At 45.1% G+C, this 16,751-nt stretch overlaps 3 protein-coding genes across 17 annotated transcripts in view; all 3 read left to right on the top strand.

The window, feature by feature from the left end:
* LOC146889194 (uncharacterized) overlaps positions 1-6,888 on the top strand; it is a 45,506-nt gene extending 38,618 nt beyond the window's left edge. Inside the window, exons 14-17 of the mRNA XM_087902761.1 lie at positions 2,368-2,602; positions 3,611-3,880; positions 5,186-5,379; positions 6,436-6,888. The gene's annotated coding sequence lies outside the window, so the exon portion shown is untranslated. The remainder of the gene's footprint in view (positions 1-2,367; positions 2,603-3,610; positions 3,881-5,185; positions 5,380-6,435) is intronic.
* A 3,346-nt stretch (positions 6,889-10,234) lies between these two features.
* Positions 10,235-16,751, top strand: part of Gprasp3 (G protein-coupled receptor associated sorting protein family member 3) — a 54,882-nt gene continuing 48,365 nt past the window's right edge. For 5 of the 15 annotated variants that reach the window (XM_087903027.1, XM_087903022.1, XM_087903024.1 and 2 more), the window contains exons 1-6: positions 10,699-10,988; positions 11,511-11,616; positions 11,744-11,848; positions 11,977-12,048; positions 12,372-12,449; positions 12,721-12,779. The gene's annotated coding sequence lies outside the window, so the exon portion shown is untranslated. The other 10 variants (XM_048428209.3, XM_087903033.1, XM_087903032.1 and 7 more) reach the window with 8 other exon arrangements.
* On the top strand, positions 12,871-15,900 carry Gprasp2 (G protein-coupled receptor associated sorting protein 2). Its single transcript, XM_048428205.3, has one exon. It carries the CDS (start codon positions 13,038-13,040, stop codon positions 15,543-15,545), a length of 2,508 nt encoding a protein of 835 aa, XP_048284162.1. The 5' UTR covers positions 12,871-13,037; the 3' UTR covers positions 15,546-15,900.

The following is a 16,751-nucleotide window of genomic DNA, read 5'->3' as shown; positions in this document are numbered from 1 at the left end:
ACGTTTTGTTTGTATGTATATCTGTGTACCACATACATGCCCGGTGCCTGTGGAGGCCAGAAAAGGACATTCAGTACCCTGGAACTGGCACTAAAGATGGTTGTTAGTTACCTTGTGGGTGCTGGGAATTGAACCTGGATCCTCTGGAAGAACAGTCAATGCTCCTAACTGCTAGCCATCATCTCTCCTTCTTCATGTCCTTTTATTCTCATTTGTTCTATTTTTCTTTCATTATTATTGTTACAGATACATATATAAATACAATCTGCTTAGTTTCTGCTTAGTTAATTTAGTGTTGCTCACATATATATGTTTTGGGGGCTGACCACTTACTATTAGATAATCAATTCGGGAGCTCATCCCTAGGGAGGAATGATTCTTTCTCTCAGCAGTCATTAATTGCCTATAGGTCTTCACTTAGGGTGGGACTTCGTGAGATTTCACCCATCCTCACTGGCATGTCATCTGGCATTGCCATTGATAAGGCTACCATATTTTGTTGAGAGTATATAGGTGGAGCTTTCTTGTCCTGTTTAGAAAATATAATCTCATGACAGACTTCTTGATCTTCTGACTCTCACAGTCTTTCCAGACCCTTTCCTGTCATGTTCCCTGAATGTACATTCTTAGATGTAGTGCTTAGGTTGTAGATGTACCAGTGTGGGCTGAGCACCCCACAGCTACTTGTTCTTTGCATTTTGACCAACTGATGCTTCTATGATGGTGCCTGTCTGTTTTGATGCTGCTGCAAAAAGGTTTCTTGGAAGATAAGTGAGAGTTATACTTATCTCTGTGTTATTAGAATGCATTTAGAAATTTTACTAGTTTTAAAATGTGGTGGTTGTATGCTCTCCTGTAGGGTTCATGGCATCACCAGCCAAGGGTAGTTGATTAAATTTATAGTACCAGACAGGAATTCCCTTCTGTTGAGCAGGCCTTAAGTCCAATTAGACAGCAGTTCGTTACCCACAAAGTTACTATTACACCTTTAGGGATTGTTTATAAATGTTCTTTTATATTTAAAGGGGGATGTGATATAGGTATGAATAATTTGCATTGGTATAAATCTTGACTTATTGATACAAGTTTAAGGTCAATTTTGTCATATGTATATGTATTTCTGATCTTGATTAAGGTATTGTGATTGTGTAGTTCATTGAAAAATGTAATGTATAATTAGGAAATATAGGTTGTTAATGGATAATCATCAATAATAATCAAGCTTGTAGTCATGTTAGTTAGATTTTCTAGATATATGTAGAGATATATTTCAGTTAGATAGGCATTCTTCATATCTTTCAAAGACTACAGAATATGGCATTTTAAATGTTTTAATAACTTAGGGTTGTTCATGACAATGAGACATGTCTGCTCCTGGCAGCACCAATCTATTTAAAGAGGAAGATGGACATTGAAGAGGCTCCTTATGGAGTTTGATAGCCATTTGGGCAAGAAACTGCTCTTGCCTGGACTGTTGCATAGACTGGACACAGAGAACCCACAAAGAGAGAACTACTGAACTTGCCTAAAGGTGAGATGGTCTTTCAGGGTTTCTGATTTATGAGAGTCTACGAGACATTCTGCAGGACACAGCAAAAAGTGACTGAACTGTCTTTGAATTTTCCTGCTTCATGGAAAAGTCTGCTGGATACTATGGGCCTGAAGGCTGAAGATGGATGCCGCAATGGTACAGAGGAACTTTGGGTGACTGTCCAGGCAGTGAGATGTCTCTGTCATTTCTAGAGTTTGGAAGTTGCTTATTTCTTATTTGCTTAGGTAATATTATATCCTTCTGGAGTCTTTGATGGAGTTGAAGAATGGTTAGTCATAGTTATATTTTCCTTAGTTATGATAAAAGATAAAATAGATATAAATATTGTAACTGTAATTCTTGCTTGATACCTGTTTTGTTATATGTAATTTTACTATGTTAAAGTTAAAGCCTTTCTTTTTGTTTAAACAGAAAGTGGGGAAATGATGTAGGAGAGGCTTCTGTATTTCTGTTGCTTTCATTGGCTAATTAATAAAGAAACTGCTTGGCCTGATAGGTCAGAACATAGGTGGGTGGAGTAGACAGAACAGAATGCTGGGAAGAAGGCAATGAGGCAGACTCTATAGCTCTCCTCTCCAAGGTGGACACAGGTTAAGATCCTTCCCGGTAAGCCACCACCTCGTGGTGCTACACAGATTATTAGAAATGGGTTAATCAAGATGTGAGGCTGAAACTAATGGGCCAAGCACTGTTTAAAAGAATACAGTTTCCATGTAATTATTTCAGGGGTAAGCTGGCCAGGATCTGGGCAGGAACACAGCCCGCCGTTCCTTATTACTACAGGGTGAGACTTGAATTTGTCTTTCCTTTAGCAGATTACATATCTCCTTCGTGTTCTGTGAGAGCTAAGCCTCAGTAAGAAGGCTTCCAGGCCATTTCCAGCTTGATTACTTCAAGTTCTGTATCCAAAGTGTGTGGTGTCTTCAGCAATTGAGTGTTACCTGTGGGAGATTGTGGATCCCTAGATGCTGAATTTCCTGTGACCCCCATGCCTGCTGGAGTAAACAACTTGTTTTCCTATGCTTGCAGCTGCTCTGAGTATACAATAAAGTAAGCATTATTGGCGCCTCTCTCTCTCTCTCTCTCTCTCTCTCTCTCTCTCTCTCTCTGTGTGTGTGTGTGTGTGTGTGTGTGTGCGTGTGTGTGACTTGCAAACCATATCATAGCACATGGCGCATAGAGAAGGTTTTGCTCTACAGTTATTTTCAAATTCGGCAAGGCAACCAAATGCAATGGCAATAGCCTGGAGTGTTTGGGGGGAATCTTGTGGATTCCCCTGACTAACAACTTGAAAGGAGGTTTCTCATTGTTGGTGTTGGGTTTTTTGTTAGATAAACTATGAATCATGTGAGTATGTATTGGGAATATTATCTTGAGGTGTGTGACTTTTGTTTATGTTGTATTTGTTTAACTCTGTGAAGCTGTCATTCTTTGCCTGTCTCAAACACCTGATGATCTAATATGGAGCTGAATGGCCAATAGCCAGGCAGGAGCAATGATGAGCAGGGCTGGCAGGCAGAGAGAATAGATAGAAGGAGAAAACTGAGAAAAGGGATTCAGAGTAGTAGCCCGAGAAGAAGGGGGATATCAGGGTCAGCCACCCAGCTACACAGCACTCCACAGAGTAAGAATAAGATTTTAAAAAAGTAAGAGAATGGGAAATGATACGGGAGAATTGTCTGTATTCTGTCAATCATTTTAATAAAACGCTGATTGGCCAGGCAGGCAGTATAGGCGGGAAAGCCAGACAGGAAGTAGGGGTGGAGCAAAGAGACTGGGAGTATTCTGGAAGCAGAAGCTCCCTCGGCATTCCTGTGCAGACCACCGAAGAGACAGCATGTAACCTGCCCAGCTGAAAAAGGTACGGAGCCATTATGGCTAACATAGATGAGAATAATGGGTTAATATAAGTTATAAGAGTTAACAAGAAGCCTGACCTAATGAGCCAATCAGTTTATAACCTGATGTAGACTCTGTGTTATTTTCTTTGTTGCTTGCTGGCTGTTGGGGTACTGGGAGGGACAGTAACCCCAACAAGCCTGCCCCCTCATATTACAGGGAAAAACACAGAGGCCAAAGAAGCTGCGCAGTGGTGGTGCATGTCTTTAACCCCAGCATCCAGGAGGCAGAGGCAGGTGGATCTCTGTGAGTTCGAGACCAGCCTGGTCTACAAGAGCTTGTTCCAGGACAGGCTCCAAAGCTACAGAGAAACCTTCTCTTGAAAAACCAGAAGTTTATAAGGATAAGACTCCATGTGTGATTCATTTGGGAACTGGATGGTGGGTCCACCAAAGGAGTCCAAAGGGCATAACATCATATACTACTATGGTACGTGTGTTTTTATGTATGAATATACACTTATATATGTTATGTGTGACTCTAGGTAAGCATGAACCTATGTTTTGCTATGGATTTTACAAGCATCTTTAGTGTTATCCATGCCTTTGTTTTGCTGAAGAGAGAACAAGGCTAAGTTTCAAAGTAAGGGAAACAGGTTGAAAGGGGAGGAAGGTCAAGCAGCTGCAGGACTAGGATAGCCAGAAGGGAAAAGGAGGGGAGGCAAATCACTGGCATGCACAGAAAGAGCATAGAATAAAGCTGTTCTCAGGTCAAGAATTGCTCATCACACATAGCCCATGTTACTAAATAAGCTCACAACACATTTTCCCACAGGTTTTTCAGTCTGGCAGCAAAACTTGTCAGCTTTTGGTAGAAGCATTCCTCTGTAGGTAAATATCACAACAACATGCCGGTGCTCCCCCACACCCAGGAATTAGAAGAGGAATTGGTACTGCCATCATTTTCAAATGCCTTTGAACTTACGGGATTGGGGGTTGGGAAGAAGATATCTACATTAAGGGAGCCATTTTAGGGTTGACAAGAGACTTGGCTCTAGAGGGGATCCCAGGTGTCCACGGGGATGTCCCCAGCTAGGTCCTTGGGCAGCAGAGCAGAGGGTGCCTGAATTGGCCTTGCCCCACTATCACACTGATGATTATCTCGAATATCACCATAAAATCTTCATCCGGCCACGGATGGAGATAGAGACAGAGACCCTCATCAGAGCAATGGACTGAGCTCCCAAGGTCCAGTTGAAGGGCAGAAGGAGGGAGAAGATGAGCAAGGAAGTCTGGACTGTGAGGGTTTGTCCACCCACTGAGACAATGTGCCTGTTCTAATGGGAACTCACCAAATCCAGCTGGACCGTGACTGACCGAGCATGTGATCAAACCAGACTCTCTGAATGTGACTGACAACGGTGGCTGACTGGGAAGCCATTGATAAAGGCACTGGAACTTGTTTTTACGCCATGTACTGGCTTTTTGGGACCCTAGTCTATATGGATGCACAGCTTCCTAGGCATGGATATAATGGGAAGGGCCTTGGACTTCTCACAGGGCAGGGTTCCCTGCCCTCTCTCAAGCAGGGTGGGAAAGGGAGGAAGGGGTGTGGGGGAGCAGGAGGGGATTGGGAGGAGGGGAGGAAGTGTAAATTTTTGAATGGAAAAATAAAAAATAAATAAAAAATAATATTTCACAACAACAAAAAAAAGGAAAAGAAAAGTATCAGTGACTTTAGGTCACCTGTGGCATTAAGGAGAACAGTTCAGTAAATACAAATTCTCTCTCTCAGGACTTTGATCCTCATTCTCATTTCTCAAGTGTTATTCACCAATGAGATTATAGTGTGGAGAAAAAGAAAAGTGCACAAGGGAAGACCATTTACTTACCGTTTTAAAGATTCATTTTGTTTATATGGACATGTCCCTGGAGGCCTGAAGAGGAAGTCAGATTTCCTGGAACTGAAGTTACAGGTGACTCACAGAGGTTGGTGCTGGGAACTGATCAATGGGTCCTCTGGAAATGTAATGTGTTTTTAATCACTGAGTCATATCTCTAGTCACAGATAAGGACATTTAAACATCAGAGTTAAAGTGGTTGTTCTCTAATAGACAGTATCCATATATCTCCAAATATATTATTAAAATCAGTCTCAGGAACTCCTTCCTTCCCTCCCTCCCTCCCTCCTTCCTTCTATCCTTCCTCTTTAATTGAAAATAGATTAAAAAGATAGGATATATTCTGATTATGCTTCCCTCACCTAACTCCTCCAAGATCCTCCCAATTCCCCAAACCATCCCAATTCACAACTTTTCTTGTTCTCACTCATTAGGATACAAACAGGCATATAAAAATGTAGATACAAGCCCACAAACCAGAATAGGATGAAACAAACAGAAAAAAAGAAGCAAAGAAAATGCACAAGAAACATAGATGCAGACACACACACAGAAAACCCATAAATCATAAAACCAGTAACTATTTTACACACACACACACACACACACACACACACACACACACACCGAAGTCTCTCACTTTGCACTGCCGCTGTGGGTCACAGCATTTATTATCTATCTTCTGCTTCAGGAAAAAAAGCTTCTCTGATTATATATATACACACATACATTCGTGTGTGTGTGTGTGTGTGTGTGTGTGTGTGTGTGTGTGTGTGTGTGTGCGTGCATGTGCACGCACAAAGGACATGCATGAAAAAATAAACACCTGACAAAGCTTTATAAAACCAAGAACCTCCAAAAATGCTATTGAGTTAGTTTTTGTTGGCCATCTCTTCTTGGGCATGGGACCTAGCCTTATATGTATGCTCAGAGAGACTCCATTGTGTTAGGAATGTGGGTTTGTGTCCACTTTCCCTCTCAGTACTGGGACCCTATCAGTCTCAGCCCCTTGCAGGCCCTAGGTAAGTTGCCACAGTCTCTGTGAGTTCCTATGTGCATTGGCCCTGCTGTGTATAGAAGGCTTTGTTTCCTTGGTATGCTCCATCCCCTCTGGCTCTTAAACTTTCTGCCTCCTCTTCTATAGGGTTCCCTGAGCCTTGAGAGGAGGGATTTGATGGTGATGTCCCATTTAAGACTTGAGTGTTCCCTGGGCTGAGAGATCCTGGAATTCACTTGAAGAGTGGGAGGAGGGAGCACATGAACAAGGCGTGGTAGTCAAGAGCATGATGACGAAAACCACAGAGCCAGCTGACCCAAGCTAGTGGGAACTCATGGACTATGGGCTGACAGCTGGGGAACCTGCATGAGACCAAACCAGACCCTTTTAATGTGGGTGACAGTTGTGTGGCCTGATCTGTTGAGGGAGCCCTGGCAGTCTCTCCAAGACTTATCCCAGGTGCATGAACTGGCTTTTTGGAGCCCATTCTCTATGGAGGGATACCTTGCTCAGCTTTGATATGGGGGGGGGGGCAGGCTTGGTCCTGCCTCAAGTTGGTATCCCAGACCTTGTTAACTTCCTAAGGAAGACCTTACCCTCTCTAAGGAACAGATGGGGATGGGAAGGAGGAGGTGGGGATGGGAGAAGGGGAGGGAGGGGGAACTGGGGTCGGAATTTAAAATGAAAAGTAATTTTTTAAAATAAAAATATGGAAAAAAGACTTGAGTGTTCTAAAGTCTCTCACTCTGTACTGTCCATCTGTGGGCCACTGTATTTGTTACTGTCTACTTTAGGAAAAACTTTCTCTGATAATTGGTTGAGCAAGACACTGATCTATGAGTACAGCAGAATGTCATTAGCAGTCATTTTACTCAAACCTTCCCTTAGCAGAACAGTAATAGTATTTGGTTTTACACTAGGTCCCTGGCCTATCTAGTCTCAGACTCTTGACAACTATGCAGTTCCAGGTATGAATTCCATCTCCTGGAGTAGGCCTTAAATCCAATCAGATACTGACTGTTTACTCCCGCAAGGTTTGTGCCACTATCTCCCTTAGTGCATCTTATAAACAGGGTAGCTTTGCAGAATGAAGAGCTCATATACCTTTCTCCTTTAGCAGCATGCAGAGTACCTTCAGTAGCATGAACACTAGTCCATATGGGTGAAGGCTCTATGTAGGCACCAGCTCAACTTCTCCAATAGTCAATGAGCTGTGTAGATATTGTCTTCAGCAACAGGGCCTTCCCATCAGTTTGTGGAGAGCAATAACTAGCCTTGGCAACAGCCTGGGTTGTTTGGGGGTTACTTTTTCTTAACATATAAACAATCTGAGTCAAATATCTGTTTACAAAGAAATACTGATATGGAAATACAGAAAACTTCATAATGAAAGCAGGTTTCTCCTTTCATATTAGTAATCATTTGCAAAAAGAAAAAAAAGGTAGCAGTCTCCAAGTTGAGCTTCAAGGACCATCACAAAAATATTTCTTCCTTGGTAAAAAGAGCGAGAAGAGGTAGGGGTAGCAGCAATGTTGAGAAATGATTGCAAAACAGATTTTCCTAGAGACAGAAACATAGCAAATGGTAGTGAGTGTAGTGAGTCAGGATGGGAAAGGAGTTTCTTAGTATTGCCATAACGAATTACAGGACTCCCTCAGTATCCACGGCAGAGGGGTCCCAGATCCCCCTCAGATTAAAGTCTATGGAAACTCAAGTCAATTGCACAAAACACCAAATTATTTCCATATAATGCATGTGCTTTCCCCAATATAATTTCATCTGCTTTGGGTTGCTTAAAATACTGAATACAAAGGGTTGGAGATTTCTCAGCTGTTAAGAGCACTTACTATCCTTGAAGAAGACCTGAGTTTTATTCTCAGCACCCAGATATTGGCACACAAACATCTGTAACTCGAGTTACAAGGGACCTCATGTTCCTTCTGACCTCTGCAGGTACTAAGCCAGCATGTGTTGCAGACACACTTACACACAAAACAGCTATGATCATAAAATGAGAAATTATTCATTAAAAAGGCTTAAAATGCTGAATACTATGTACAGACTATATGTACTATGTACATACGTACAAGCAGTGGGGAATGTTGGCAAGAAAATGTTTGCTATGCACAGAAACATATTTTAGAAAAATTTCCCCAACCAGGATGCCTTGAGCACAGAGAGGTGGAACAGGGACTAGACGGATGCACCTGGGTTACGAATGTAGTAGCTTAAGATAAGGCACATTTAGTATTTTACAGCTATGGAGGTTATAAATTATTTTAAAAGGTGAGAATAATGCAAAGATGTTCTGAGGGTTCCTCTCCTGTTACTATCACTATGGCAGAATCTTCTACGATTTTCTGCCCAGCTTCTGCTGACAGATTACATTCTATGGCTACCATACTCCCATCTTCAAAGCCAACAATGGACTTTCCAGTTTTTCTTCTCCCATGCTGCTTTCGGACACAGAAGCTTATGCCGCACCTAAGTACTCTTGCAGTTATATTGGATAGAATAATCCAGCATAATTGTGTGCTAAATTCCACGATTAAGAACCATAGGTACACCTGCAACTTCAATTCTCCTTGGCCAAATAACACATATTCACAGGAATGGACTGGGTATGGGTTGTTATTTTGCTAAACACTGGGTAGGTGCTTAAATGAATTTCTAAGTGGGCAAGCCCAAGGGCTTCAGTGCGTGCTTAATGTGACTGCTGTTTTTCCTACAAACAAGCACAGAAAAGAGAGGATGAAGAGCAGAGGGAATTCTGTGGATAGAGTAAAATGGAAGATTCAAAATGAGTCTTGTGTGGGTCTTAAGAGAAAAGATGCGTGGAGCGTCCTTTCCCTGAGATATACCGTGAACCTAGGCAGTTAGACATGGCTGACATCGAAGCTAGTTAATTCCTCCTGCGTTTGCACACTGGCAAATATGAGAGCTTGGACATGTTTGGCAAGAGAAGATTTCAGAGCACCATTGGCAAGGAAACTGAACAGGCCCAAACTCTGTGTCCCAACACTTGGCTGTGGAACAACTGAGAGGCAGGACTCTAAGACACCCTGCAAATACTGACAGGGAAAGGGCAATAGTCAATAAATAACCCCAAGGTATTTCTACTTAGAATGAGAAAATCCCCCCCCCCCTCTCTCTCTCTCTCTCTCTCTCTCTCTCTCTCACTCCCTCTCTCCCTCTCTCCCCCACTCCCTCTCTCTCTCCCTCCCTTTCTCTCCCTCCCTCTTTTCCCTCTTTGCCTCTGTCTCCCCTTTGGACTACGGGCAGTTGGGGATGTAACAGAAGCCCCCACTTCAGATCCCTTAGAGACAGAAGAACCCCTCTTCCTCTTCATGGTTGCATGAACCAGTGAGAAAAACATGGGAGAATCAACAGGAACAACCTACTGGCTGGCTGTTGCTAGGTCACCTGTCCCCTCTCAGGCTGCAGTACTGAGTCCCCCCCCCCCCACACTTCCACTGGCGTCATATGAGTGGGTAGAGGGGGGAAGCAGGGAGGGCCAGGCAATGTCCAGCCTCGTTTTGAAGTGCAGATGTACCTAGGGGCCCACTCAGTATCCCTCCGCTGCTCCCTCCTGCTCCCCAATTCCAGACACCCTCCTCCATGTAGTCCCCCCCTCCTCAAAGCCCTCACAGACCCTAGCTCTCAGAGATTACCCCCCCCCCCACTGGAGTGGCATCAGAAAAGTGGTGGTGGTCTCTGGTTAGGGCGAGCAGGGGGCTGCAGAAGCTCACTGTGCGACCCACCCCCTCCCCAGGGGAGCGGGACTGCGTGCAGCCCCGCCCTCTCGGAGTCGGAACTACGGTGGGCCCGGGAGGGGGCGTCGAGCCCTGCGCCATATCCCTCCGCCCCCTTCCCGACACCCTCGAGGCGAGCTGTGCCTGCCGCATCCTGCGCAACAGCCCCTGCCCGTTTGCTGCAGAGGCGTGGGGGCGGGACGCGTCTCTGCCATTCCACTCGCGCGCAAAGCGCCGTGAGCCCAGAGAGAGGAGCTGCGGAGGACGGAGCACAGCCGAGAGCAGACGGGGGACGCGGGGGAGCCCGCAGACCTGGGCCGTGCGCCTGGCCAGGCAAGTGGGGGTGTGTCGAGGGCTCGGGGCGGCCGCGCTCTGCGGACCACCGCCCGGCCCTGACAGTGCAGTGGGGGCGAGCGGGTCACGGGGGCTCCCCGGAGTGGTGCGCGGTTCCCGGAGGTCCTAGGCGGGAGGAGGAAGCGGGAACCCAGTTCAGACTGCAGGCCCAGGGGGCGGCTGGAGCGGCTGGCTGTGATGGTCTGGAGGCTGGCGGGGCAGACAGCCTGGCAGTCTCCCTTCAGGTGTCAGAATGGGCCTTGAAAATGTTGTGCGGTAGGCAACGGCGGGAAAAATGGCGGTGCGGGAGTTGTGTGTGTATGGGGGGGGGGGAGGCGCTGGGAGCCCTAGGGTGCGGGGCGGGTGTCCATCTCTGGGGCCAGCTCAGCTGATGAGGGTGGTGAGTCGCCTAGGCTACTAGGACGCTGATCTGTTTCCGGAAAGGGACCCTTGTACCCTGCGCCCTGGGTGCCGTCCCTTCCCACAGGCTCCTGCTTGAAGGCAAAGTCTCCTGTCTGCGCGGTAGGTCTGGCGTGTTCTGACAGGCCACAGTGAGCATCTGTAGACCAGAGACTTAAGGAAGGAGGAACAGAAAAATGACCTGGATTTCTGGAGGTGTGTGGCAATGGGAGTGGGCACCAGACTGTGAGTGGAGATGCGAAAATGGTGGGGGTGACAGATCAGACAGGTGGGGTATCCATTAGTGTCTCTCTCCTAATCTCATTTCTCACAGCCTTTCAGGTACTTTCCCCAATTCCCTTCCCCTCCCTCCCAAATTTGAGGTCTGAAAAGATGGTTTGGGGATGATGACGGAGTCATAAATCCAAGGACCACTTCAGAACCTGCTTTCTAGAATGTGCTGCGCCCTTCCCCCATTTTTTGCTGCGCAAGAAAAGGAAATGTGGCCACCTAGTGGTGAATCTTGAGAATTGCAGAAGGACTAATGATTATGACATCAGGAAGTAGGTGTTATCTCAGGAATCCTGCAGCCAGGCTAAATAAAACTAGAATGTTCCAGCAGTAGGACCCTAAATGCTAAAAGACACACGGTCTTATCCTTTGTGGTGTTCTTCTCAAGAAGATCAACTGCTGCCGTCAGTTCCCAATTGCCTAGCATTTTCATCTCTTTGTCCACAGGCCTGCTTTAAGTCTGATCAGTTCTGCGAGAAAGAAAAAAGGCATCGAAAAGACTGTCTCAAGATCTCTGGAGGTTGGTGAGAATCGTGGGCAGTAGAGGACCCAGGTACTGAGGAAACAAATGCAGATTGTTGTAACCCAAGAAGGTGCATGATGTCTTTACTGTCCCCAAATCTGCCCACAGCTGCTGCCGTCATTTCCTGATTGTCTTACATTTTCCTCTTTGTCCACAGGCCTGCTTTAAGTCTAGTCATCTCTGCAAGAAAGAGAAAAGCATTGAAGAGAGTGTCTCAAGATCTCTGGAGGTTGGTGAGAATCGTGGGCAGTAGAGGACCCAGGTACTGAGGAGGCAGATGTAGATTGCTGTAACCCAAGAGGGTGCATGATGTCTTTACTGCCCCCTAATTTGCCCACAGCTGCTGCCATCATCTCCTGATTGTCTTACATTTTATCTCTTTGCCCGCAGACCTGCTTTAAGTCTGGTCAGCTCTGCAAGAAAGAAAACAGTCATCGAGGAGACTGTCTCAGATCTCTGGAGGTTGGTGAGAATGGGGGGCAGTGGAGGACCCAGGTACTGAGGAGGCACATGCAGACTGCTGTAACCCAAGAGAGTGCATGATGTCTTTACTGGACCCTAAATTTGCTCACTGCCACAGCATCCTTTATTTCCTTTCAGAACTACTAGGAATGTTGAGGTAGATGTGAATTAGACTATGATCCACAGGACAAGACATAAGAGCTGGGACCAGGGAACAGGAACTTTAGACAGAAAGCAGGCATGGTTTTGTTGTTTGATTGGGCTCAGAGATGTGTGCCCACGTAGCAAGCACTGAGCCTCCATTTTCTTTTATGCATCTGTAGGACTCCCTGCCATCAGCTGTTGATCTGAACACCACCTGGACATAGAACAGAGGAGGGAATTGCACCACATCGGTGAAGGTGGGTATGGGAGAGGGTTCACGTTTAGATGGGGTAGTAGTGATCAACAAGGCTGACTACTGAGAGATTTGGGGCTCCCCTCTGTCTTCATTTCTAGCGTTTGCACTGTCTCCTTAACCCTGCACCTGTGTTCCAGCAGGCAAGAGGAACATAGAGGTTTTCTCCTAGCTGAGCTGTTCCCCTCACCATCATTCACCAGTGTCTCTATGTAAGTTTCTGCAGGAGGCCAGCGAACTGTATAGGACTGACTTCTTCTTTTTTCTCTTTCTAGATCCCCTACAGTGGCTGCTTGGTGATTCTGCGGTTGCTGCTGACCAGTGCAGTCAACAGGTCTGCACCCACCTAGGACCTGTCCATCTTCCTCCGGCTTGGTTTCGCCTCTTCTGCCCTGTATCTGTGTTATTGACTGAGATTGTTCTTGGGTAGGAATCTTATTGCTGCCAGATTGGTGGTTTACTCCTGCTACTCACTATATCTCTTGGATCATCAAAAGATCAGAGTGAGAAGATACAATATTGTGACAAATCTCTTGTTGAGACTGAGGCTTTGGCAGGCATACTTAATTGAGCCTTCTCTCTTATTTGTACCATGACTGGGGCAGAAGTTGAGACTGGTTCTCAGGCCAAACCTGATAAGAAGCCTCAGGAAGAGGCTATGGGTGGGGCCGATCGAGAAAGTGAAGTCCCTATGGTGGTCAGACCCAAAATCAGGCCCCAGGCTCCAGCCACAAGTGGAGCAAGGCGCAAAACTGGGAGTAAATCTTCCTCTCGGTCAAGGCCTAAATCTGAAACCCAGTCAGTGTCTGGAACAAGACCTAAAAATAATGGCCAGACAATGACTAGAACAAGGCCTAGATCTGAGGCCCAGGTAATGCCTGGTGCCAGGCCCAAAACCGATGACAGGGCAGTAGGTGGTGCTCGCCCTAAGACTGAGGCCAGGCCAATCCCCAGAGCACGGCCTAAGGATGATGCCCAGACATGGGCCCAGAGCGAGTTTGGGGCTGAGGCAATGTCACAGGCTGAGAGAGCACCCTTACCTAATGCTGTCACGTGGCCACTGGTCAGTGCTGCGTCTACATCAGTTACTAAATCCAAGAGTCTTTCTATGGATAGAGAACTGATCAATATGAATGAGGAAACCTTTCCTGGGATTCAGGGTCAGGCTGGACTCCAGCCCTGGTTTAGACCTGGAGAGGAGACTAATACGGGTTCTTGGTGCTATCCCAGGCCTAGAGTGAGGGAGGAGACTTCTAATGAGTCTGGGTTTTGGTCAGCAGATGAAACCTCTACAATGTCTTCTTTCTGGAATGGAGAGGAGACCAGTATCAGATCATGGCCCAGGGAAGAGGCAAATACTAGGTCCAGGCACAGGGCTAAGCATCAGACTAATGCCAGGCCCAGGCCCAGATCCAAACAAGATTCTTTGTCTGGGTCTGAGGATGAGGCAGGCAGCAACCCATTCTGCCTTTGGGCTGGAGAAAATACCAATGACTTGTTTAGGCCCAGAGCCAGCGAAGAGGCAAATGTGCGACCTAAGATCAGGGCAAAGAGAGAGAACTATTTTGAATTGGAATGTGAAGATGAGTTCTACAAAGAGTCCTGGTTTTTGCCTGAGGAAGAAGCTCGTAGGTTCAGGCTCAGAGACAAGGCAGACTCTAATAACATCTTGAAAAACAGTAACCAAAATGATGTTAAAACCAGTGACAGGGTCAAACAAGAATCCAGCCTTGAGGAGGAAGTCATTATTGGATCCTGGTTCTGGGCAGAACAAGAGACTAGTTTAGAGGCTGGAGCTTCAGCAATCTGTGAAGCTGAACCAGGGGCTGAAGAGGGAGCCATTGGTGGAGCTTTGTTCTGGAATGAAGAAAAGCCCACTTTGGGGGCTGTGGCCAGAGATGAGGTCAGGCCTGAGTCTGAAGAAGAGGCCATATTTGGGTCCTGGTTCTGGGATAGAGATGAGGCCTGCTTTGACCTAAATCCTACCCCTGTGTACAGGGACAAGAGCAGGTTCAGAGATGTAACTGAAGACATTGATGAATCATCCAGGCCCAAAACCTGGGATGAGGTTACTTTTGAATTCAAACCTGTTCTTTACCGTGGGGTTGGCTTCCCTTTTGAAAACCCCTTTAGACTATTTGAAGGGGATTTTGAAGATATTGAGGCAAAAGCCAAGGATGAGGAACTTGGTGCAGAAGGGGAAGAGCAGGAATCTGGCCTTCCGCCTGATCTGCCTGAACCTGAGTTCCCATTTCAGTATGATCCCTCTTACCGATCAGTCCAGGAGATTCGAGAGCACCTTAAGGCCAAGGAAAGTGCAGACCCTGAGAATTGGTCTTGCACCTGCATACAGTGCGAGCTTAAAATTGGCTCTGCAGAGTTCGAGGAGCTCCTTTTGCTAATGGATAAAATTCGTGATCCTTTTATCCATGAAATCTCTAAAATTGCAATGGGTATGAGAACTGCTTCTCAGTTTACCCGCGATTTCATTCGAGATTCTGGTGTTGTCTCACTGATTGAAACCTTGATGAATTATCCTTCCTCCCGAGTTAGGACTAATTTTTTGGAAAATATGATCCACATGGCTCCACCTTATCCAAATCTAAACATGATCGAGACCTTTATATGCCAAGTGTGTGAGGAAACCCTTGCACATGCTGTGAATTCCCTTGAGCAGCTCACTGGAATGAGGATGCTGAGGCACCTCACTATAACTACTGATTATCACACACTGATTGCCAATTACATGTCTGGGTTTCTCACCTTATTAACCACAGGCAATGAAAGAACAAAGTTTCATGTTCTAAAAATGCTGTTGAACTTGTCTGACAATCCTATGGTGGCAAAAAAACTGTTCAGTGCCAAAGCTCTGTCCATATTTGTGGGTCTCTTTAACATAGAGGAAACAAATGATAACATTCAGATTGTTATTAAAATGTTTCAGAATATCAGTAATATTGTAAAAAGTGGAGCAATGTCTTTAATTGATGATGATTTCTGTCTTGAACCACTTGTTTCTGCATTCCACGAGTTTGAAGAGCTAGCTAAACGGCTGCAAATCCAAATCGACAATCAGAATGACCCTGAGGAGGGACAGTAAATTCAGTGTGATTAACCACCTGCCACTGATCAGCCTTATGTTCCCAAAGAGCCCCAAATAGTGCTTTGGTGTTCACAGTCTGGTTCTGTGCTGTAACTTAGATTTTTAATGCTATTGTTAACTTGTCAAACTCTTGTTGTGAGCTGGATCATTTGTGGATGCCAAAATGAATATCAGAACTGAAAACACACTTGTTGATATTTGTCTTACTGTTCAGATTGTGCTATTTTTTAGAGTTGAGCTCCCAGTGAACCAAGTCATATGAGTAAGCTATCCTGCTCTTTGTTGTTTAAACATGTGGTTCTCTACTTGAGTCTGTGTTTTCAATAAAGTTCGATGTTGAAATTGGCATAAATGACCCTTCTTCACTTTAAAAGCCAGGTGCAGTTCTATTATACACATTCAAAATGTAGATGATTAGTATTAGAACAAGCTCATGCTTACTAGAAAATCCCATTTTAGGAAGGGAGATTACTGTGAACTTTGGTACTCAAGAAATGCTTCCAAGAAGTGGGACCTAGATAGTCCCTGAACAGTAAGCATCTTGGAAATGAGCCATAGTGATGTGAAGCAAAGCGTGTGTTAGGAAAATATGTTCCAATAACATGAGTGAAATAATTGAGAAGAGCGTAGAAAGTACATACAGGTGGAAAATTAGGCAAGGTAAGTGTCGAACTGCATAAACCAAGCTGAAATTAACAATTCAAAGTTTAGATTTTTCTTCAATAGTACCTAAAGGGTGAATGAAAAAGACTCTACTTCAGTGGTTCTCAATCTGTGGGTTGCGACTCCTTTGACAAATCTTTGTAGCCAAAAAATACTTACAATTCATAGCAATAGCAAAAATTATAATTGTGAAGTAGCAACACAGATAACTGGTTGGAGGTCACCAGAACAAGAGGAAGTGTATTAAAGGGTCATGACATTAGGAAGGTTGAGAACCACTGTGTCTAATTAAATGGGCTCAGAAGTTATATTTCTTGTATGATGATAGACCAAGGAAAGTACTAGCTATTGAAATAACTACGTATGGATTGATTTATTGACATGAAACAACATTAGTAATTCTATAGCAAACTACAGAAGAATTTGGCATCATATTTGAAAAACTATGTATTTAAAATGTATGTATAAATAAAACGGCTGAGCTCATTGTGGCTAAAGCAGCTTCATATAGCCCTTATCTGGATTAAAATATGCAAAGCT

The sequence above is a fragment of the Myodes glareolus genome, chromosome X (genome assembly GCF_982192425.1).
Source record: "Myodes glareolus chromosome X, mMyoGla1.1, whole genome shotgun sequence".
NCBI lineage: Eukaryota > Metazoa > Chordata > Mammalia > Rodentia > Cricetidae > Myodes > Myodes glareolus.
This window is presented reverse-complemented; position numbering and strand designations above follow the sequence as displayed.